Here is a 24,218-nt window from a genome sequence, read left to right on the forward strand (position 1 = left end):
TTGAACAGCACCGGGCCCAGCACTGACCCCTGGGGGACACCACTGGCCACAGGCCTCCAGCTGGACTCGGCCCCATTTATGACCACCCTCTGAGCTCTGCCRTCCAGCCAGCCCTCGACCCACCGCACCGTGYACYCRTYYAGTCCACACTAAAARCTTTCCTGTAAGGGTGAGATTTCTCTCACAGGAAATGGTGTTGAAAGCCTTGCTGAAGTCAAGGTAGGCAACATCCAGTGATCCCGTTGTAGAAGGCTATCGGGGGGACAATCATGCCTTCCCCTTGGTGAATCCATGCTAACTACTCCTGATCACCTTCTTTTCCTTSACATGCCTGGAGATGCTCTCTAGGATGAGCTGCTCCACCACCTTTCCAGGGACGGAGGTGATGCCGACCGGCCTGTAGCTTCCCCGCTCCTCCCTCTTGTCCTTTTTGAAGGCTGCAGTGACGTTGGTTTCTTCCAGTCCTCCRGCACCTCCCCTGCTCCCCATGACCTCCCAAAGATGATGGGAGAGCAGCTGAGCAATAACCCCCACAGTTCCCTCAGCACTCTTGGGTTCATCCCATCCAGGCCCGTGGATTTGTGGGTGTCCCGCTTGCCTAAATAATCCCTAACCCAGTTCTCCTCGACCAGAGGAAGGTCTTCACCTTTCCAGATTTTCCCTCTTGTCTCGGGACTCGTACTTATGGGGCCTTAGCAGTAAAGACTGACTCCAAGAAGACATTGCGGTCGTTGTGAGATGAGGTGCTCTTTAGAATAGTAGTTGGCRAGACTTGTTTTCCAATTCCATTTTAATTTGGACCTGTTTTTTCAGCCCCATGATGGGTAAAAGGTGCTTACGTGTGGGCCGTGGCAGGAGCCTGTAAGCGCCGGAGGGGAGACCCTGCCGTTAGGGCGTCCTAGCAGACTGTGTGATTTGGCTCTCAAAGCCAAAGACAAAGGTTTCCTTGGCTCTGTGCTCGGCTTTCGGGCTGTATTTGTATAACTAACAAAAATATTCCTAGTAGGCACATTGTATTACACAGGGAACTTGCTGCACACAACAGAAACTGCTCCAGCTCTGACTTCTTGGTTCAAGGCGTGGCTATTTCAGCCTGCAGGGAAGAATAAGGTTGCAAACCCCTTATGGGCAAGAGGAAGCAAAGGCTGAATTCCCTGTGAATGACTCTCGTCTGTGCCCTGTGTAGTTGTGATACAGACCCTGCTCTCCCTCRTGAACGGTTCTTTGGGGTTTTTTACTGAACCTTTCAGTAAAAGGGCTGGGGTGTCAGATCTAAGGATACGTGCGTGTATTTGTAAGTGCTTAGTCCTTTTYGAAGAGTTTAGAATGAAAATGCAGGCGTTCAGCTTAATCTTGAAAATAATGAGAAAAGATACAAATCCATCACTATTGCTCGGTTAATCATGAATGTGTCTGATGTCCAGGAGGAAAAGCACCACACGTTGATTCCCTGTCTCATAGGAGCGATGGAGATGACGGACACAAACGGCCCAGTCAGTGTTGCTGGAGCAGTTTGTGGTGTTAAGGGCAGAGATTTGTTTGGAAAGAGCAAGTCCAAGTCGTTGCCGCTTTCGCTAGYGTGGCCTGCGGAGATGAAAACAGCTGCCTCTGGTTTCACCCTGCAGTTTCTTGAAACTCTCAGCTTAAAATAGACCGCTTTCTTGTGGCTGTCTAAACTTAGACTTGTTGCTAAACCTGCGTGTGTTTCCTTTATACAGGTTGCAAAATAAAAGCGCTGCGGGCCAAGACGAACACGTACATCAAGACCCCCGTGCGTGGAGAGGAGCCCGTSTTCGTCGTCACGGGACGCAAAGAGGACGTGGCCATGGCCAAAAGGGAGATCCTCTCCGCCGCCGAGCACTTCTCCATGATCCGAGCGTCGCGCAACAAGAACGGCCCTGCCCTCGGAGGGCTGCCCTGCACCCCCAACCTGCCGGGGCAGACGACGGTGCAGGTGAGGGTGCCCTACCGCGTCGTGGGGCTGGTGGTGGGACCCAAAGGAGCCACCATCAAAAGGATCCAGCAGCAGACGCACACCTACATCGTGACGCCCAGCAGGGACAAGGAGCCCGTCTTCGAGGTGACGGGAATGCCCGAAAACGTGGATCGCGCCCGGGAGGAGATCGAGATGCACATAGCCATGCGCACGGGCAACTACATCGAGCTCAACGAGGAGAACGACTTCCATTACAACGGTACCGACGTGAGCTTCGAAGGAGGCACGCTCGGCTCCGCTTGGCTCGCCTCCAACCCCGTGCCTCCCAGCCGCACCAGAATGATTTCCAATTACAGAAACGATAGCTCCAGCTCCTTGGGAAGCGGCTCCACAGATTCCTACTTCGGAAGCAATAGATTGGCTGACTTCAGCCCCACAAGCCCATTCAGCACAGGCAACTTTTGGTTCGGAGAAACGCTGCCRTCGGTGGGCACGGAAGACCTGGCAGTCGACTCCCCTGCGTACGACTCCTTGCCGACGCCTTCCCAGACCATTTGGACCCCGTTTGAGCCCGTCAACCCGCTCTCCGGCTTCGGYGGCGACCCCACGGCGAGCGCCAAAGCTCAGCGGAGAGGGAGCCAGCCGTCCCCTCCGCGCCTGTCTCCCACCTTTCCCGAAAGCCTGGATCACCCGCTCGCCAGGAGGGCCAGGAGCGACCCGCCCAGCGCCGGCAGCCACGCCGGCCTTCCCATCTACATCCCTGCTTTCTCCAACGGTACCAACAGCTACTCCTCCTCCAACGGCGGCTCCGCGTCGAGCTCGCCGCCCGAGTCGCGGCGCAAGCACGACTGCGTCGTCTGCTTCGAGAGCGAAGTCGTTGCGGCCCTCGTGCCCTGCGGCCACAACCTCTTCTGCATGGAATGTGCCAACAGAATCTGTGAAAAAGAATCGCCATCATGTCCCGTTTGCCAGACAGCTGTTACTCAGGCAATCCAAATTCACTCTTAAATATATATAGATATTATTATATATGGAACTTTTAAAACTCTGAAAGGCATGGGTGTAATGGTACCCTCTAGTAAACTTCCTAATGAATTCTGACTGCTGGGCTTTCTTGGGATTAGGCTAAAGTTGTCAATAAATTTATACTTTCGGAGTAGAAAGGCTGCTATGGTAACACTACAGCAAGGTGGTCCGTGTCCGTGTCGCCGCCAGGGAAGCRCCGGGCTCCGCACCCGAATTCCACAGGCTTGGCCGGGGTGGTGGGAGCGCGTTGCTCTGCCGCGGGGCTCGTGGCATTCCCATGTGTCAGCCAACACTTCCGATGCTGCCTTCTTTACACTGCCAGTTTTGAAAAACAGGTTTGGGGAATTTGTTTTTTCTTTATGCAACAACTTATGCCTAATTCTTCAGCATTGCAAATACCTTTTTTTTTTTTAAAGCAGAATTTGATTTATTGAAATGGATAAAGTTATTGGCAGGGTCAGAGAAGCTCCTGTTGAGGCCAGGCGGGGGAGAAGCTGCCCGCGGACGCCAGCGTGTTAGCAGCAGGGTGTTGAGAGGATCAGGAACGTATCGGTCCCGCTGGTGAATTCCGACCCACTGCTTTCCTTAACATAACGTGGAAAMGTCTGGCCGTTCATCCCGTTTCAGTAAGGGCTCTGGGATGCACATACTTCGACTACCCGTGAGGATGCTGACATTCCGTTCATTAGTCCGATCAAGCTGTTCTTAAATTGCGTTTTAGAGAAGACAGAGCTGAAAAATGTGAAGCCTTTTTATGTTCAATCCATATTTGTCTTGCACATATATAAATATATATTTTATTTTTGGTAATGGAAAGGAAAAAAGGGGAGATGCGTGCATGCCCTCGTGTCATCCGCGGCTGCGGCCCTGCAATCAGTTTACGTCATTTCAAGAACTGTCGTTCCAATCGCGAGGAAAAAATGTCTCTGGAATGCGCTGCTTGCATTTCAACCTGTGGATGTTTCCGGCTTTCCCATCCTCAGTGCGTTCCCGAATCTGTGCTGGCAAAATATTAAAACAACAACAACAAAAACACAACAAAAAAAGAGACACAAAGTGGAGTTCTAGTGGATTTTTCTATTTTTTTTGAAGCATTATTTTCCCAAGACAAAGCTTTTTTCTCAGTATAACAGAAATGAAATTATATGTGTATTGAACTAGTAAATATACAGAAATTTTATTTTTTATTTCCACTTGAAGAGTTACATTTCGTATAAAAGTTTACAAATAACGGTTTTTATTTTATGATTTTCAGTATAAGAGTTGCCTTGATGGCATATTATGTAATGCATAACTTTAATGCTAATTGCTTGTAGACTAGTTACATGTCAGTATTGGAACCTAATCTTTAGCTGCAGTCCTGTAGGTAGGAACAGCCGTTCACCGAGCATGTATTTTGTATTTTATTGCATTGTACACTGCAACTAATAAGCCAAGGAATCGACAGACATTAGGTGCGTGTACCATTTCTATAAACCACAAACTAAGAATGAGAAACTATCAATATAGTTTAGTATTTGCTAATTTTACTACACTTTTTGTTATGTATATGTAGGGAGGTCATAGGGATTATAAATTCAATTTGAGTAAAGTTTAAAAACCATATATTTTATGATAAAGGGCCTTTAACTTATGATGGCCAAAGCACTGATATTATATATTTGCTGTAAAGAGAATTATAAGAGTTTTATTTTTCTGATATTAAAAGTTACTTAATAAAGACTTGTTTCCATTAACGTGGCCGTGTGGCTGTGGTGATGGCCGGCGCGGCGGGGGCGACGCGTCCCMCGGGATGCGGCTCCTCGGGGGCGGCGGGAGCTTCCCTGGGTGCCTCCGGATGGGATCGMTCTCTTCTGTGCAGCCCTTAAATGCAGTGGGGACCTTGTTGGGTCACGCTGTAGCTTTCYGGAACAGATCTTGGACAAAATCCCAGGTTGGAAGGGACCTCTAGGGATCCCCCAGCGCAGCCCCTGCTCCAGCAGGGACACCCAGAGCTCGGGGCACCCGGTCMCATCCCGGCGGGTTGGCAGATCTGCAGAGCAGGAGCCTCCGCAGCCTCCCTGGGCAGCCTGGGCCAGGGCTGGGCACCCTCACCCCAAACAAGTTCTTCCTCACGGGCACATGGAGCTGCCTGCGCTGCAACTGGCACCCACTGCCCCTTGGCCTGGCACTGGCCACCACTGAGAAGAGCTTGGCCCCTTCCTCCCTACGTTCTCCCCTCAGGTCCTTGGACACATTGACCAGGTCCCTCTCACCCTTCTCTTCTCCAGGCTGAACAGGCCCCGCTCGCTCAGTCTCTCCTCTCACGAGAGCTGCTCCAGGCCCTTCCTCATCCCTGTTGCTCTGCGCTGGCCCCTCTCCAGCAGCTCCACGTGCCCCTTGTGCTGGGGAGCCCAGAGCTGCCCCCAGTGCTCCAGGTTTGGCCTCCCCAGGGCTGAGCAGAGGGGCAGGATCAGGATCCCCTCCCTGTCCTGCTCCCAACRCTCCTGATGCAGCCAGGAGCCCACTGGCCYCCTTGGCCACCAGGGCCCTGCTGCCTCATGGRCACCTTGGTGTCCCCAGGACYCCCAGGTCRCTGTCTGTGGAGCTGCTCCCAGCAGGTCAACCTCTACCCTGTGCTGGTGCCKSGGGTTATTCCCACCCAGGGGCAGGACCCTGCACTTGTCCTTGTGGAACCTCATGAGGTTCCTCTCTGCCCAACTCTCCAKCCTGTCCAGGGCCCTCTGGATGGCAGCACAGCCCTCTGGAGCATCGGCCACTCCACCCAGTGGTGTGGGACTCCCCCATTTTATAAGAATATTCCCATATTTTGGGCCTGCAGTTTCCAAGCTGCTTTGACACGGTTTAGATGAACTCTGTTCCCTCCAACAGGAGCAGAGGCCACTGATCACAAACTCACCTGAGTCTGAGTGCAAGTTCCAGGGCTCCTCTCCCCGTTCCATGGAAATCGGTGTGCGCCGGCTGTTTGTGTGTGCCCTGCCGGGGGCTGCAGCTTCTCTTTGCCCCTTTTCCTGCAGGACGGAGCCATCTCCACGCCCAGGGGCTGTTTCAGGCTTTGCCTGGTACAGCCCTTCAGCAAAGCCCAGCCCAAGCAAGAGCAGCAGCCAACTAAAAAGGCATTTTTGGGCCATCTGCCTTCAAAGAAAATGTTATTTATTAGTGCCCCCCCCCCCCCAGCATGTGCTGCCTGGGGCTGCTTCATCCCTGTGGCCAGGACAGCCCGGCCCTGTGTCCCCCATCCCTGCCCCTTCCCGTAGCCCTCAGGGACACGGGCTCCAGCCTCCGGCCTCCTCAGTCTGCTGCAGTTCATTTATTTTTCCATGCTCAGGAACACTTCGGATGGGTGACTAAACGGCCAGGAATTTTAACTCCTGTTAGCAGGAGGTTAAGCCCTGGCTGCCAGGCAGCCGGATTGCATCGGGCCCTCCATCTAGCAGGTGGAAAAATTAATGGGRRAAAAAAAAWTWAAAARKTTWMYWMYYMAAARKKRAAAMYTWMMAAWWAAWYMRGKKGKKRWTKTTTTTTTTTTTCCCCTCCCCCTCGCTTGCTGTGCAGCTTGGACTYGAGTTGCTTCCACTCTGGGGGTTTGCCCGCTGGCTTAGTGATGAAGGCAGCACCTTAAAAAGATTGTTTTGAATTTCTCATTTTGCAGCTCTCGCTGGGCTGCCGCCTTGGGMAGCGCTGCCGGCCGCGGGCTCCGAGGCTCGTGACGGTCCCTGAAAATAAGCCAGGGTTAAAATGTTTTGCTCAGCTATAAACAGAGCCCGTACTTTCCCATGATGTTAGGCATAGCTTGGGAGTTGGCAATAGGGGACCAAAATGTGTGCAAGTGGAGGGTTTTTTTTTTATTATTTATTTAAAGAAAAAAAAAAAAAACACTCTCTTTTGTGCTTAATGCTCCTTTTTTTTCCCGTTTCTGGGAGGCAGCCTTGCAAAGCGCTGTGTGTTCAGCTACCTCGCCCAGCCCAGCTCCCCAAAGCAACACTTGGTGCTTTGGGGGTTTTTGGGTGGCATCAGTAGCTACTGCCCCAGCCTGGAGARAAGCTGCTGCCCTGGAGCTCCGTGGCCCAAAACCCCCGGGGGAAGAAAAGACCCCCCCYMMACACACACACACACAGAGCCCCTGGTGGGACCAAGCTGGAGGTGCCCTCTCCTCCCTGGCTAAAGTGTCACAAATCTTCTTTTAACATTTAAATTTTGCATCATTAAAAAAAAGGAAAAAAATATATCTTCTTCAGTGGTCCCTCCCCGCAGCTTAAGCTCAGCTTCATTTAACTGTCTGGCATTTAAGGGCCATGAGCTGCAGCACCTAGACTGTGAGAAACTCACCTGGCATCAGCAGAAACCGGATTTCTACAGGGTTTGCGCATGCAGAAAGCAGCAAAAATACTGCCAACAGCGCAACTGTTTTGCCAAGAAGGGTTTAAACAGAACTCCATATAAAACGCAGCCCCGCAGGGCATCCCCTGCACCGGGACCCGCGCTGGGATTTGATACCAGCTGATAATAAATGAGAGGGCTCCATTTATCCGGGAGCTGCGCTGGTGCCGGGAGAGCCCTGCCGGCATCGCCAGCGCTGTGAACAAAACAGAGACGCCAAAGCCTTGAATCTTTACCTTTTTTAATCAAAAACATACTCTGTTACAGAATTTCAGGAAAGTTAACTACAGTATATTATCCACAAACTAGGTCTAATGAAAAACATACAGTAAGCTACAAAGGAACTACTGGGAATTCTGTCGACCGCTTATCAAAAGGCAATGGCTCCAAGAACGGTTTTCCCCAGGCTTTCTTGCTTCCAGAGCCCTCTCCCGGGAGTTTCGGGCTCGGGTCTTTGCAGCTCTCAATCCAGCTGAACCACAACGGAGCCGGGCTGCAAACCGCACCAGAAAGACAAAGAAAGAGGTTCGGGGAGCAAGAAAGCGCTAGACCTGATCCGTGGTGGTGGAGAGCTCTGGGAAGAAYTAGCTCTGTAAATTTAGGAGTGATGCAGCAGCCAAGAGGGCCAAATTCGCTCGAGATGCTGCAGCCAGCAGGTGGTTTCYGGCAACGCTCTTGTCCGGAGCCGCTTGAGGGGCTGCAGGACACGACGCGAGGGCAGGGGCAGCACCCAAGACGCGAGCAGCAGAGGAGCGCTCTCCATCGCGCCATCCTTGGTGGCTTCCTTGTGCGGCGGCCTCAGGGGTGGCAGGAACCACCTTAGTGCTCTAGAAGGTGACAAATGCCACACGCGAGACAACCCGCAAGGAGAAGTTCTGGAAAAAGAGCCAGAGTCCTCACAACAATGTTGCTGGATATGGAAAACCACCGTGGTTACCAGCAGGACCAGGCAAGGCCATTGCTTTTCACGGATATTTTTCCAATCTTCAGACGAACAAAGTAACCTCTCAAAATTTTTCTGTCCTTATCAATTCCTGGCAACAAAAAAAGCATCTTCTTATTACTTGATGGAGCAGATGTTAAGTGGCATGGGGCTTGAAAGGAGAAGAGCAGGGGGAAAGGGAGGAAAGAGGATTTCCTAAATGCGCCCGAATCCCACTTAGAGGAAGCCCCATCTGGCTGCACCGGAGCGGGCGCCCACCCCGTCACCCCGAGCAGAGCAAGAAGATCCCAGTTAAGGAGCCGGTCCCTTCTAAAGCGCTGGCTCCATAAAAGAAGTGATTAAAGACGTCCCAACGGTGAGCACCGTCAAGACCCAAACAGCACCGCGGGGTCCGGAGGCAGAAGACGCCTCCCTATTGACCAGCATGGGAGTTTCACTGGTTCCTAGCAGACAAGCYGAGCTCCGCAGAGAGCCGACACCTTCGGCAGTGTCACAAGAAAGACGGTCTCAGAGGTAAGGCACAAGGTTTGGACACGCGGTCGATGGCTCCTGCTGCTACAGCCCCGCTGGGYGCTCTCCCTCTCCGTTAAAGCAGCCAGAGCAATTCCCAAGTTCTCAGCACATTTCAGAGCCCTTAATGGATGGTTCATGTTGCATTTGGGGGGTCCAGGGCCCTTCTTCCAAGGCCTGAAAAGTGAGGAACGAGTCCAGCACCTGCTTCTCAACAGCGCTGCTTGGCCACCACGTCACCCTTCCACAGAGCGTGGAAGCTCTTTCACCTGCGCAGCCCCTGCAAGGGCTGATCCTCCATCTCTACCAGGCTATTTTAAGTGCTCTTCTCRCAAACTAACCCCCTCGCAGCTGAAGCCACCCAGGTTCAAGTGCGAGTCCYGGCGCCAGGGACACAGGGGGACGCAGAGCTTCCCAGCATGGAGYGGCCCAAGAAGGGCAGGAATCGGGCTGGGAAACACGTCCCCTGCCCACAGGACCAGCTCCACAGAGAGCACTGAGCGCACGAGGACGGGACACGAGCAGGATCTGGGTAGGAACAAGCACGTGCTCAGGAAGCGGAACCAAGGGAGGGTTTTGGCTCTCCTGCCCTGCCCGCGGCGGGAGCGTCGGAGCCGTCGGAGCAAGCAGCTCTTCCCYGGATTTCAGGGACGAGATGCGAACAGGAGCCTGTCTGCAACTCCCCGCACTGCTGCTCACCTAGAAATGCAAAGAAGTAACGTGAAGGCATATGAAAGATTAAGAGCAGCATGTTTGTGTTGTGTCCTTTAGCAGTTACGACTGAATCTGATTGCTGACTGCACAGAAAGTAAAATGAATGGCTTGTCGTTATTTTTACTGCCGCACAGTTCAGATTTCTTCCTATCTGGAAACTCGTGATTTTTTTGGTTCTCWCAAAATCCTCTGACATTCCCTTGTGCTGTTCTGACTCTTTTCCTTTGGACTATGCAGGGTGCTGCAGGTACCATTCACTGGAATGGAGGTGAACCCTTGCAAAGTCTCCATAAAAGCAGTGTTAGCACCCGAGCTCCTTCCAGACTGCAACACAGGCAGGAACACCATCAGGTGGCAGGAATCTTTCAGTATTCTATCAAAGTTTGGCAGAATAAGAACATAAGCAAACAGAAAGGAGAATTTCTGTGAAGTAGCCCATATCCAGATCAGGCATGCATCAAGATAAGCACCTTTGGAAAAGGCAACCTAAGGAACTAACTCACCCATTCGTAAATAAGTGATCACTCTATGTGGTTCATCTGGCAGAAGGCTGGACATCGACAAGCTGCCATGTAAGAGGCAGGAAAGAAAAAGTGATTTCCTTAAAAGTTAATTGGAAGAAAGCAACACTATTCATGAAAATRMAGAGAAAGCCATTGCATTTCTGGCYGTCACACTGAAATCACATCCTCTCTGCTTCCGTCTGTAAAGCAGGAGCGAGGACTGCTGACTTCTTCCCTAGGAATGTGAATGTACGGGGGCAGCAACACCTAGAGGCTGCTATAAAGGGTGTCACAGCCCTGTACAGACCCTGAAGCTACGCAAGAAACTGGGCAGAAGTTCCTAAATGGCCCGTTCCAGGAGCTGCGCTCCGGCTGCCCGCGGGGATCGCGCTGCCCATCGGCTCGGGGGACGAGTGGAGCTCAGCGCAGCCCTTGGGCTGCAATCTGCACATTCCCAGGCCGCTGCAACCTCCAATTCTCCACACACACGCTGGAAAGTAGGGAACTCCTGCTCCTTCCTCACGCCCTGCCAAATAACTGAAATAAAGATATCGCCAGGACATAGGTTTGTGGAGAAGCAGCGATGGCAAGAAAAGCTGGAATCGCATCCTGGCAAACTTAAATCAACAAAAAATCTGACCCCTCTTGGCTGCTGCTGCTGCCCTTTCAAAGGGAAGAATCCATCACTCTAGCTCCATGGTTTCAAGGTGCAGAATTATATAACAAAAGCAAACTAAATTTATAAAAATCATGGTTTTCATTATTTTATTTATACTATTAGCTAGAGAGAACGCATACATGTTGTATCTGTCATACAGTCAGTACATCTGCAGGTTTTTTCTACTATAAATTCTCTATACAAAGTCATTGCCAATTGATACGGTCTTTGATGGCATAGGGCTTAAAATAACCAAGAGGTATAAAAACAAGTTTGCCATCTTGCCCTGAGTGGAAATGGTGAACAGATACAAAAACTGGATCCTAAATATTGATACATGATTTAATGGCATAYGCAAGTAAAAAGAGTCATGCAACTTTTTAAAATACCTGCCAAGTTTTACTCGAACAAGATCATAGAAGTCAGTAGTAATTATGAAAATATCTTCCTGCCATTAGGTATTCACTAAGCAATTTAAGTGGCAACTTTGCAGACTGGGTATTTCATGTTACATTTAAACTGAGTGCCAGCACTGAAAGTATCCATTTGTTTTAGTGTTTCAAAAACTCATATGTCTATATAAATAAAAATCTAAGATATCTTTTTAAAAACTAGTGAAGGAAAAGCAACTTTCTTTTCCTTCTCATTTCTCATCATTGCCAAACAATATATGTCCCATCCCTCTTTTTTGGCAGCTTCTACCTTTTAATCTGGAAAAAGCATAACAAGACAGTCAACAAAATGCAGTCTTCTGTTAACTCTTGTYCTCTAAAAAGAACATCAGTTGGAATTTAAAAGTTGCTAGAAGGTGTTTATAACTATTAGAAGGAATTTTCAGATATAAATATATATATAATATATATTCTGCATACAAAAGGCTCCTGTGAGGCTTAGCATCAAGTTGCCATGATAGAGAGGGAAAGTTTCAAAGGGAACAAACCCAACACTGTGAAGTCTCCATAAGGCATTCGCCCTTTACTTGAAGCCCTGAGCCATGTATGATGACAGCTGATTTCTGAAAATAACCAAAATCCAACTTCTGCATGTTCAGTTCCTTTCTGCTAAGAGCAAGGCGGCAAACACATTTTTAAAACCTGGTTTTAGAAGATTAAGCAGAACAAAAGTAAAATATATCTTTAGGTTATAAACAGAATTGTATTTTACAATCCACCATCCTCACAATATAACGGCCCACAGCAGTGCAGCAGAGGGATCTCAGTCTAAAGGTTGTGGGTCTGCGATGGGCATGGTATGAAGAACTTCGTCGAGAAGCTGGAGGGCACGATGTAAGTGGATTTCAATCCAGCAGGGTGTCTCTTTGATGCTCTGCCTCGGGTAATCAGGTCCCCAACCTTTTACAAAACTCATCCTGAGAATGCACAAGCGGCGCAGGTCATCCACACCGATCCCAGCAGCAGCTGACAGACCTGAACGGGAGAGGTTTCAATAAGTGCTCACAGACATGCTCTGTTACCACCTGTTTGTCCAGCCATTCCCTYCTGCTTAGCTGCTTCTCCACGAGCAGTTCTCTCTCATCATAGCCAAGGCCAATCAATATTTCCAGATCGGTGCTATAACGAACGCAGCAACAATTTCACATTTCTTCCCATTAAACCTTCTTTTTCATCCCTCTGCAGTCTTTTCAAGTGCTTTAAATTGCAAAAGCTCCTCATAATGAAAGCAGTTGTATGATGAAACCTAATGTCTTATGTGACACACTACGCTTAAATCCCATTGAACAAATCCAATCAAAAACACTTATTCTTGAAGTTTGTCAAATGCCGAGCTTTTAACATAAGGATTTCAGCATAAGATCAGCCACAGGGAGCTGAATTTGAGATAATTACTCTAGTCACTTACTCTGGTAAAACAAAAAAGGATGAATCRTAAGTATGGCTAAGACAAGAATTAAATTTTTGAAGACAGCTGGAAAGATACACTGAGCAATAAAGGGAACACACAAAGCACTGTGGAGCCTCAAGAAATCTGACACAAATACTTGCAATTTTAAAAGTGTTCAAAGAGAGTTTTAGAATCTAGAATTTATCAACCAGTAAAACTCTAGCTCGGAATAATTTAAAAGCAGAAAGAGGAAAGAACACCCTCATACCCTCCTCCTCATCTTCTCAAGAACCTTAAGTTTGCTAAAATGGAATATAGGATTTGATAGCCCAGTCCTCCCCACTGCTTTTAGCAATGTATTTATAAGCTCAGCTCTCAAATGTCATTTTTCAAATATGGATCTGCTTAAGCAGCAGAAAACCTCTCTCCCTTTGAAGTAATACAATTGAGCTGTTTGACCTTGTATGTAACACACCCTGCAACGCTCTCACAGAACAACAAGCAGCCACTTCCACAGCCACTATCCCCTGAGGATCACAGGGAGAAACTGATGTGCAAGGCAAGCACAAAGGGAACAACTGTGGCCTTAAACACCACGCCAGCGCCGCTTTGCCCAAATCCAGCTCCTCATTCTACRCTTGCACTGTTGCAGGAGGCAGGCGAGACTGTGTGTGTGCTGTTAGATGGCACAACAGGATTATTTGCTTTCAAAGAAAACCAAAAGATTAAAGTTAATGTACTTACTAATGGCTGGGGCTATTCCACCTACTGATCCTGGTCCAGGGATGTTTCCTGCCACCGCTGCAGCTTGAGCAGCGGCAGCAGCTTGGGCAGTGGCAGCCTGCTGCTGCATCTGACGGTGACACTGGCGTAAATCAAACACCTTCAAAACACAAACATATTGTGCTATGTACATTTACCAATAAAGGACAGAATTCCTCAACCTCCATCCACTATTGCCYGGACTGTTCTGCCCTCCCAAAGCAAATTCCCCGTTCACCCCTCACTTGCGCAAGAGCAAACTTTTCTTGGCTAGTTTTATTTCTAACCAAAATAATTCACCGAAGTGATTCTTACAGATTCTTACCTGATGTAAGCACCACTGACTACACCAAAACACCTCCAGTAGCTAGGCACATGAGTAAAAATGGAAGCCAGCAAGTCCACCTTAACTTTGTCATTGCTTTCCCGAAGCAAAATAGTGAAYTTAAAAGGAACACAAGCAACATATATAGTTGCAGTTACAATAGCTAAGCTTCATGGTGCTGGCATTTTCTGTTTTTGTGGTCAGGGTGGGCACTAATATCAAGAACTCTGTTCTCATATCAGAAAGTTTTCATTAGAAAGCAACCGGTGGCACTTCTTTCACCTTCACTATACAACCTGTCTGCAAAAAATGAAGGGAAATACTGAAGAAGGGAATACAAAAACCCAATCACCACAAATATCATTTCAAACAGTTTATCAAAAATGAYACTGAAATGATTTAATAATATTTTAGGGCTTATTTTAAACTCCAAATACAGTCACAGGTTTGGCAGAGGCCCACCTAGTTAATAATCTTCCCAGAAGTATTTGCTTCCAGGTAGCTCTGACTTCTGGCTCATCACAAGTGTTTTCATGTTGGTAACACTTCGAATGCACACTTTAACACTTTTAAGATGCATTTATGCATACTTCAGTTCCAAATTTTCTTGGTTTGGGGAGAAAGTGAAGAAATGGATAATCCAGGCTCAAGTTTTGTGGTAGCTAGTTTAAAATCATAAAGTTAAAAATACACAAACTGCTACGAAGATTCTTTGTAAGAAAAAGCAAGGTCTTCGGGTTGCTTTCCTAATACCTAGATGATATTGCATTTACAGCTATTAAAAAGAGTGACGCTTTTATGGGCCAACAGAAATATATTTTTTAAAGAAACAACGATCAAAGGTGAAATTACTTGTGTTAGTAGAGAAGATTGAGACCAAAATAAATCCATTTACAAGAAACAAGTCTGTGCTGTTTTCCCCACAATACTTCTGAGAGCATCAGACCAACCTTGATATATGCACTTGGGTAGATCTTGTGCACGGCGTCGCCCGGCGCCCGCCCTGCTTCTCTATCCAGGTAGTARCTCTGGACGAAGACTGCGTGGTCACTTAGGCATCGAACCCACACGTCGCCTTCTCCTTTGCACTCCAGCTGCACTCCTTTCCCTATGTGCAACCTTAAAAAGGAACACAGCTCCCGTGGACTTACTTGTGTTTATGCACTCGCAGTTAGCTCCTTACTAAATAAACCACAGAACAATTCTCCAGCTCACTAGCCCATGATACCACAGTTTATATTCAGAAACACTCTGCTCACAGGAGGAGCTGAAATAAGAATATCTTAATACAGCAAATATAGTATACACCTAAAAAAGTGTGAAATCAAGAACCCACCTGCAAAACCACATAAAATACACAGGAAACACCGAATGCAGAAGCAACAATACACAAGTAGTAACTAAAATAGCTGTAAACATGTTCACTACCACCACAGAGCWGGGATACCAAACACACATTTGGGATGCTCTTCGGAAGTGTAAAATCCCACACGCCTTCTAATATAGGAAGCCACTGAATTACAGGTACAAAGACAGGTTTTAATGCAGAACTGTGTATTTTTTTTTCAGATCACATTACAGAAATCTAGCATTTTGATGCCACGATGCAGCTTTGATGTTCCCACTCCAACGGTTTTGAAGACAGGGAATCACTTTATTCCTTTTCATTTCAAAGAAAAAAGGAAGAAGTTGCAAGATCACTTTGTTTCTCTGTGCCTCAAAGAGCATGCACAGTAAGCAGCAGCAAAAATCCCGCGAGCTTTCCCTAGCAGCCTTCCTTTGCCACTTTGTCAAATTTATATATTGCATTTATTCTCACGTTACTTCATCTGTGGTGCAGCKAGCTAGTGCTCAGCTCGCATACATAATGGCACGAGTTGCTAATTTTATCCTCAAAGGCACCGTTTAGAAAGCAACGAAAGGCAGCGTGCTGCTGCAGAGCACTAAAGGTCTTTGTTGCACAGTTCACATTTTGAATGCATTAAGGTAGTGGCCTGGAAATACATATTCTGCTAYAGCTAATCCAGTTCCACGGTACCTACCACACTTGCTGTTTCAAAAGAGACACCCAGCAGAAAATATTACCAAGCACAAGGGACAACTGAAGCTTTTGGTAACTGTAAAATACCTTGCTCTCTCGATGGCTTCTGTTCTGTGCACGTTGGAAAGCTGGCCCAGGCAGAAACGGTCTCCCCCAGAGGGATCCACATATCCATCAACAGTAACAATCGGACAGCTTGAAGGAACCTTAAATGTTTCTCCAACTTGCACATCCATTTCAAAGTATGCGATTGAACACCAATATTCTGGAGCTGAAGACAATGAACAATTAACAGACTGAAACATGTGTAACAAAAAAATCCTACAAAGCCATTAGAGACGATCAATTAGGCCTTCTGCAGCTGCATTCTCTTTCAGATTGGGAGTGCACGTGCCCATAAGCAAGCGTAGATGGACAAAGACATGACTGGCAGAGAAAATACTGCATGCTACAAAGACCACAGGCTTGCAGGTTTTATTTGAGCACATACCAATGCCATGATCTTGCATATCAACTGTTTTCTCTGCATACAGATAAAAAAATTTCACCRATCTTTGTGCAATTGATACCTCTGGTTGGGTATGATAAGCCATCTACATCCCTGTGCCTTATGGCTATGGTGCTTTTGAACACCTCTAGCATTAAGGAACATACATATGGCTGTCCATAGCTAGGCTGCTAGAAATTAACCCTCAAAGAGATGTTGCTTGAGAGAAAGTAATTACCTCTTAAGTCAGTTTTGTGTCTGCTCTGCAAGGACAATGGGTTTGGAAAGAAGGGTTAAGGGGAAAATCATCTCAAAGATARATACTGCTCTTCTCAGCAAATAGGCACAAGAAAAACAGTATGAAGCAAGGAACAAAATGACAGGTTTAAAAAAGAAAAGAGGGTCTTCTTAGCTCATACTAGCTTATAAAGAAAAACAAGATGGCACTTGGAAGAAGCTGTCACGCAGAGATGGGGACCCTGGTTCCTTGGGGAATGCTACTGAAACCCACACGGCTCAAGCAAGGAAACCTGACAGCACAACGTGATGCTCTGTATGTTTGCTGCTCTGGGGCTAGCTGAGAGCAACTGGCTCTGGGGCTAGCTGAGAGCAACTGGCTCTTCAAATCCTCTGCAACACCTGATGTGAGCACTTTTAAGCATTAGAGTTTCTCCTGTCAGACACAGAAATCCAAACACTTCCAGCACCTTAAGCTACCGAGGATTTCAGAGACTTACAACACCTTTACAGCCCTTTTTCACAACAGGGTAACAGCCCAGCTTGTTGAAGAGGGCAAAGAAAATTATCAGCAGCATGAACTCCATTTAGGGGAAGCTGAAGTGACAGGACCCAAACGCAACAGCCTGGTAAGCAGCCAGAAAGAGTTCTCTCCCTGCCATTCACAAACTCCTGGTCCCAGGATGCTTCCAAACAGGCACAAAAGCACAGGTTTGGTACCAACTAGTGCTTGGATATTGGCATTTGCTACAGAGCCCAGAAATCTTCAGGACTAGACAACAGCTCAGTGTGGGTTTGAGGGCTGTGACTTGATTTATGAACCTAAACTAAGCTCAGTTCACACCGCTTTAGAGGTACAAAGAGCGAAGGTTCAAAATCAGACTCATCACAACRGGGTTCCTTCCTCCTCTCCTCCCCTCAGGAAAACAGACCCCACAAATTTCACAGTACTTGCTATAAACTAGACTCAAAACAGAAAGTTACTARTTTCCAGGATATAAATATATAGCACACCATTTCACTTACCAGGATGATTTGATATGGGAGGCTGGAATGCAAGTTCATTGTGAACTGGCCCTTTAAAAGAAAACAAGCAATTTACTTTACACGAGGAAACAAGGTTTGTGAGAAGATGTCAGAAATTCAGAACGGAAGCCCTAAGTGAACAAATTTTCTAAAGAAAAAAAAAGATACTGAATATGGTCTTGGTACAGGTCCGTTTGTTCCTTCCATTTTTCTAAGTCTTACAGGCAGCACGGAACAAGGAGAGACTTAAACATAATTCTGCAAGTAAGAGCAGCTTCTCCAACAAGATGTCAAAACAGGCACAACGTTGGTAGGTGTCAAAAGATGAGACTTTCTGAAGTGAGAAGAGGCAGCAGCCAAGAAAAGCACTATGTGGTGTTACCATTCAGCTACAAATATTAATTATGGAAAGATACTTGCACTGAAAGACATTTAGAGAGCATCTACAGCACCAGTGCAGTTTTTCAATCCTGGTATTTCTGACAAGTAAGATGAGAAATGAAGTGGCATCCTAATAGAACAGAATCATTAAATTTAATAACCAGATCTAAACCACAATTTTTCTTCATAAAGACAGGATGGAAAGTCATTCTAACATTATCTCACATTATATCGTCCCCTTGACTAGCTTAAGAACAATGACTGCCACATGCAGATTAACTGGTTAAGGACTATATTAGGAAATCCAAAACTATTCCAGCTTTTTGCCATTTCTGAATACCAAAATTGAGAAAAAAAAAAATCTTTTTTTTTCCCCCTCCTCTCTCACTGCTCTCTTAAACACACATACTCTCCTAGGCACTTAAGAGCAGAAATTAGGGTTTTTTTTTCCTTCCTCAATGCCTGTACCATAACAGGAGAGGTTACACTCTTATTTCATAGCCTAGAGACATTTTCAAGCTCGTTTGCCAAATGCAGTCATGAATCAGGCTGTCGCAAGTCCATTCTGCTGACAAGTATTTACTGCGTAAGTTTTTGAAAAGTTCTTCTAAACTGACTTATACACACGGACAAACATGTCCTCCAAAGTTCAGAGTACTCTATCATTACGACAAGATGAGACTTCAAAACTTCTAGAGAATAAAAATAGCAACCTCAAGACTTYGAAGGAAAAAAGATCCAAATAACATATTCTGCCTCAACTTTTGAGCAAATGTTTTTCAGATCCAAGGAAGTACTTATTGCAAAGTTACAGAGGCTTTTAAAATAGAYGTTTTAAAAGGAAACACTATTTTAGTTATGTAAAAAAGAGCTACCATATAGCTAATTTCATTGTAGCTATCTGAATTTTTGGCCTCTTCTTGCTGCTTTAACTGAAAGAAGTCCACTAAGTTTGTATATTAAACTGTGAGAATTTACTAGGCCCAGTAATGGCAGTTTCGTAACAAGAAAGAACAGGCTTTGYGCGTGACAGGGACTAATCACAAGTTCCTACTAGAACAACAAAAGCAAGCAACAACAAAACCATTTTATAATCTACACTCCTTACAGTAATGCCCAGGATGCATAGGCGGATGGTGCTGAAGATGGCCATTCTGGTGGTGAGGTATGGTAGGTGTGTAGGCTGCCGTCCGACTTCCAGTCCAAGTTGTAGTACTGTCTAGAAAAAGAAAGGAAGGAGTTACTGTTTTTTAAGGGAGTTTTGCTTCATCTTATTTCTAATCCTCTATTTCTCCTGAACATTTGGAAAGTGGTTTTTATAAAACTAGGAGTGCACATATGTATATACTCACTGTGATAAGCAGCTGGCTGAGCTGTAAACCCATTCTGCTGAGCTGCTGGCTGGGGCCCTGAAGCAATCTGTAAGAGTCCATCACTATGGCTACCTGTCAATATACTGGGAGGTTGACCTGGTAAAAGAACACACTACCTATTCATGCACGTTCCAAAACTTGAATTAAGAAGAGCTCAGCACTACTGGGTAGGAAAATGCACCCAACTGAGGGCACTGCAGTGCCCAGGTTGGTCTTGGTGCCTTCCCCCCAACACCCCTCCCACCCTCCCCCAAGTGTCTTGATAATCTTCGAGCAATATGGTTTCTACTAGCTAATTTTGACTCTAAGACACCCTTAATATTTTACAAGTATGCAGAGAACTTGCACGCGTCTCATCTTTCAATCTGAAAAGAAAGCAGCGATGCTAAAGGTTTATTCAATAAACAGTTTGACCAGTAAATGCTTATTTTCAAGATGCTCTTGCTACTGCTCCTAAYGAAGGCACTCACTGAAACACATGTTCTTCCAAAACATATTGTTCAGCACTTTCTTTTAACACGTAGTTCTGGAACACAGATGCATATATCATTGAACTCCTTTCTACAAAAGCTGGGGTTTTCTTTTGTTTTCATTTTCTTTTTCTCCTTCTCCCAAGTAAGTGATTCAAGATGTGCTTAATTTTTAAAGTGAAGCTACCAAAATCTCAGAACAGGACAATAGAATTTGAGTTTAAAAGGCTTCAGCTCAGCCATCATACTGAGCTGACAGTTCACAAGCAGATTTGCATTCTCAAACTGGTCTGGCCAACAGGATACTCAAAACTTGTACTAAAACCTAAAATCTAGTCTTTTTCTTGCTCACTTGGCTCAAACAACTACAGAAATGATAAGAGAAAGTTATGGCCTTTGCATAACACTTTTTAAATCAAAAGGATTAAGCCACCTATCCTTTTTCTCCCTCCAGAAACAAATACAAATGACATTTCTCAGCCTGGAAAAACTATTACTAGTTTTAACAAAAAAGTCAGCAGCTAAAATTAAAGAACACAACCTAAATATCATGTCACCATAATTTAAAYTTGATAGCATGAAATTCATTATACTCACACACCTTTGATACTTAAGGGTTGCAGAGCATAACAAATCTCTCCAAACTTTATGGTTTCTCTCTCAGGGCTGCAGGACAGTGCCCAAGTAACATGGGAACACTCAGCTGTCCTGTTAAACTCAAGTGTGAGGTTTGATACTGGTTACCCAGACTCTTCTACRTGCACCAAACACATGCAGAGCAGTCAAAAAACAACACTATACATAAAGCATCTCAAAGGAACTACAAAGATATTAATCAAGGTAGTGACTCTGGTAGCAGAGTGGGCAGTGATAAAAAGCAGCAGGTTAAACCTGGAAGACTCATTCTCCCAGCTTATAAAATTAGAGAGAACTGTCTGTGAACCTCTCAACACTGCCACCCTCAAATAAATCAGTTTGTTGTCTCACTTGCTGCAGTAATAAGATACTGAGGTTCTCCCTTTCCCGCGGCAATTATTTCAATATCAGCCCTGTTACTTTCCGGCAACAGTCAACAGTTGAACACTAGAGTGTTGAACAGCCTAGACCGTTCAAAACAGTCTTGAACCACTCATGGTCATCAGCACTAAAAAAAAAGGGTTTATTACAGAAGGCTATTCAAATTGTAAATCCTCATTTGAATGGTTACAAAATTACCTAATTGTGCTGTCACTACACTGCATCAGAGTAATCTCACAATGCTGCATTTCCCCTGCAAGACCTATTTTCAGCAAGATCAGGGGTTATCTTTAACCTCGCAGCTTTTTACAGTTCAATATTCCAAAAAACATTAAAAAGTTCTCCATCTTACTTGTTGAAGCCACAGGAATGTTGGGAAAGTTAGTGGTGCTGGTAGTGATGGCCTCAGCAGGAGCTAACATAGCTGGGGTGCTGTAAGGCTCTGTAGATGCTCTGTTACTCGGTGGATGCTGGATCGTTTGGACCGAGTGGCCTTCAGCAGACGACAAGGACGGCTGCCCCTCGTAGTCATGAACATATTCATCTTTCACCAACATGCTTGATGGAGCTGTGAAGAAGCAGGCATTTAAATGTGCGAAGGAAAATCTCTGCAAGATTTAACTATAAATTGCACTACTACTTTCAAGCAGTAACAATGCGATTGAAACTACTGGGTGGGGCACTTGACCTATATAAACGTTGCTAAAACACTGAGGAACATCATTTAAATTATAAATAAACACTCAAAACCAGCAGCAGGAAATGTTTAAGCATAACTGGATGGCAAACCAAAGCATTTATTTTACTTACTGCTTTCAAACAAGCAGTTTAGCCCCAAAGTAGTACTTTCCCATCTCATTTTGTTTTCTATTCCGTCAGTGTGTGATTGGACATGGATAAAAAAAAGGAAAAGGGGGAACATGCTTTTTGATAAGTGCCCGAGTATATGTTAATGCAGTAAYAGAACAATTCCTATTATAACAAATCAGAAAACACAGGGCATAAGCCTCCCATTAAAACACGTAATTCACGCATACTGTATATAAAAACCTTTAAACCTTAAAAAACCCCAAAACTTCTAAGTTTTCTTAAAAAAATTAACTTCCATTATAGTTGGCCAAACTCAACAAATTCACATTTAAAGATGATATAGCACCTTTGCCATCTTATCCATTGTAGCCTTTAATTCATAATATTTCACGTACAGCATAAGAAAACTACCACCATCACCACCACAAACATTTATTTCTACATATTCTGTTGAGCACATTACACTTGCAAACTACWTTTAATCCCAAGTTCATTTTTAAAGCAGCCTTAAATATATTAAAATCTGACTATAATTTTCTGTTTCCCACTAGAGAAAAGAAAAAAAAAAAAGCAAAGCATGGCAACGAAAGACACAAAGCTACTCAATTACTGGTCTTTATGCTTTGATACTGTATAAAAGATCATTTTTCAGAAAATACTGGCAACTTTTGCAAATCAGCAGATGAACACCTAAGGTAAAGCTTATGATATTAGCAGTTTGATTTAAGTAGCTTTTGCTTGAACATTTTTTAATAACATACAAGCACRGGTTTACACAGATCCACTTCTCCATGCATTTCCTCTAAAAGAAAGCACTCTAGTTTTGAAATAAAGCAGTTACCAGCTGCATCATTTCAGTGATTCCTATATATGTCTAACTGTCCAATCCAATGTCCAAGTTTTAAACATTTCCCCGGTGATTTTCAGAGCAACTAGTAAGATCAAACTGCTTCATTCAATTGCACGTTAATTGCAGAATTCTCATTTTCAAATCCAACTGTTTACTTGCTAAACCAGTTATTTAATAATAAGCATCTATCATTCCTAAAACAGTTAAAAGGCACCTATGGGTTTTTTTTTTTTTTTTTTTTGTGCTAGCAGCACTCCCCAGTGAGGAGTTTTTGATTTTCATTTGGTGAGATTTACACATTGCAGGTGATGAAAACAAGACATTACCCATGAGTTTATTTACCTTACCTGTACTGCTTAAAATTTTCCAAAACCTGTGAGATAAATGGATTTTCACCTGCTTTTTATCCTCACTCCCCAAAGGATACATAGGTGTAAGTATAGTATTTTAAGAGTCTAATWCAGGTAGGCCCACAGAAATGTAACAGTAAACAGAACTACTTACTTGAACTCTGTAGTGTCAATCCTGAGAGATCTTTATTTTAAAAAAAAAGAGAAAGAGAAGAAAAAGGAGATATTATATAAGCACAAGTGTTTAATAATGTTTGAACATCAAAKTTATAAGCTTACACAAATCACTATTTAAGATTCCACACACTACACTCCTGTATTGCACAGCTCTAGATGCTAAATTATTGTTAGGAAACACATTAACTATTGCAATTGCCTGTGAACTCCATGTAAAGGCTAAAACAAAAGCTACAACCTTCAGATTTGGAACAAAGGTATAAGAATAACTCCATGACGAAGATGGACAAGAGCATATGAGAATAAGCTATAATTAGATCATTAAAAGTTAACGTTTCTATTTCTAATTTAAGCCTGTATTCTCTAAGATCAAAGGAAAACATTTCTACATCTTATTCCTTTACATCAAGAATCTACTTACCGATGCCAGGTGATACTACACGCTCATAATGGTAAGGATTTACACAGACACTGTCACATTTTAAGTCAAAAGCATACTGACAATATTTAACATGCTTGAGTTCATTTTTATGAAGATCTGGCCACCTCCAAAGACGAGCGTAAATCACATGAGGGAATCCCTTGCGACCAGCCACCTAAAAAGTCAGACACAAAAGTTGATTGGGAAAGTAGCATGGATTTCCCTTTATTTAGTAAGGAGCAAAGCTAGGAGAAGAAGAAAAAAAAAAAAAAAAAAAAGCAAAAACAACACAACTTTTCTCCATCATCAAAATATGAAAAATACATTTTACCAAAGTTTTGTAGTCAATAAGTCTAAATTAAGGTTTTGCCATGGTTAAGTCAACACTTTGATTCTTCAAGAAAAATTACTGGATACAAAATGGCAGAAGCGGAATTTATGCTTAATGTAGTATGCACGTTCACCTCCCCCACCATGGATGATGAAGGATCTTTGCTCCAGAAGAAGAGGAACGAGGCACTAAGCTAGACTAAAAGAAATTTGCAAGCAGAAGAATGCCAATTCATTCTAAAACGAAAAAAAATAAAATGCTTCTAGGGTAGACAGAAAGCTAAGCCAGCAAACATGACATCTGTCCTGGCCCAAAGACATCACAACCCCAGCTCTATAGCGCTGATGACCTAGGCTAACGTGACCCCTCCGTGCGGAGCCCTCGCAGGCTCTCAGCAAGGGATCACAGGTCTTGACACTGCTGACCAACACAGAGCTAACAGAAGCTTGCAGTGAAAATACCAGGGTAGACAACTGATTTGGGTACGTGAACCTGCTGTTTACTGCCACACACACGCTCGTTTTGAACAGCTGATTCAAGGCCTTCTGCTCCTTTTGAGGAAAAAAAGAAAAAAGGAAAAAAAAAAAAAAAGAAAAAAAAAATCACTAGTGCAGCCGTGCGGAGCCCTCGCAGGCTCTCAGCAAGGGA

The 24,218-nt window shown here is 44.9% G+C and overlaps 2 protein-coding genes across 3 annotated transcripts in view; one reads left to right on the forward strand and one right to left on the reverse strand.

Annotated features, from left to right (window-relative positions):
• MEX3C (mex-3 RNA binding family member C) overlaps positions 1-3,259 on the forward strand; it is a 27,548-nt gene extending 24,289 nt beyond the window's left edge. Inside the window, exon 3 of the mRNA XM_026038951.1 lies at positions 1,719-3,259. Within this exon, the coding sequence (XP_025894736.1) occupies positions 1,719-2,944 (1,226 nt within the window). The 3' untranslated portion in view covers positions 2,945-3,259. The remainder of the gene's footprint in view (positions 1-1,718) is intronic.
• Positions 3,260-11,431: 8,172 nt separating this feature from the next.
• Positions 11,432-24,218, reverse strand: part of SMAD4 (SMAD family member 4) — a 22,760-nt gene continuing 9,973 nt past the window's right edge. Inside the window, exons 3-12 of one of the 2 annotated variants that reach the window (XM_026039269.1) lie at positions 23,240-23,414; positions 22,796-22,825; positions 20,984-21,199; positions 19,124-19,240; positions 18,880-18,990; positions 17,391-17,441; positions 15,728-15,911; positions 14,550-14,718; positions 13,257-13,395; positions 11,432-12,097 (exon numbers count right to left, since the gene is read on the reverse strand). In XM_026039269.1, coding sequence (XP_025895054.1) covers positions 11,886-12,097; positions 13,257-13,395; positions 14,550-14,718; positions 15,728-15,911; positions 17,391-17,441; positions 18,880-18,990; positions 19,124-19,240; positions 20,984-21,199; positions 22,796-22,825; positions 23,240-23,414 — 1,404 coding nt within the window. In that variant the 3' untranslated portion in view covers positions 11,432-11,885. The remainder of the gene's footprint in view (positions 12,098-13,256; positions 13,396-14,549; positions 14,719-15,727; positions 15,912-17,390; positions 17,442-18,879; positions 18,991-19,123; positions 19,241-20,983; positions 21,200-22,795; positions 22,826-23,239; positions 23,415-24,218) is intronic. The other variant, XM_026039277.1, reaches the window with a different exon arrangement.

This window comes from Nothoprocta perdicaria, unplaced genomic scaffold (genome assembly GCF_003342845.1).
Source record: "Nothoprocta perdicaria isolate Ctin4 unplaced genomic scaffold, notPer1 scaffold_10, whole genome shotgun sequence".
In the NCBI taxonomy this organism is placed as follows: domain Eukaryota; kingdom Metazoa; phylum Chordata; class Aves; order Tinamiformes; family Tinamidae; genus Nothoprocta; species Nothoprocta perdicaria.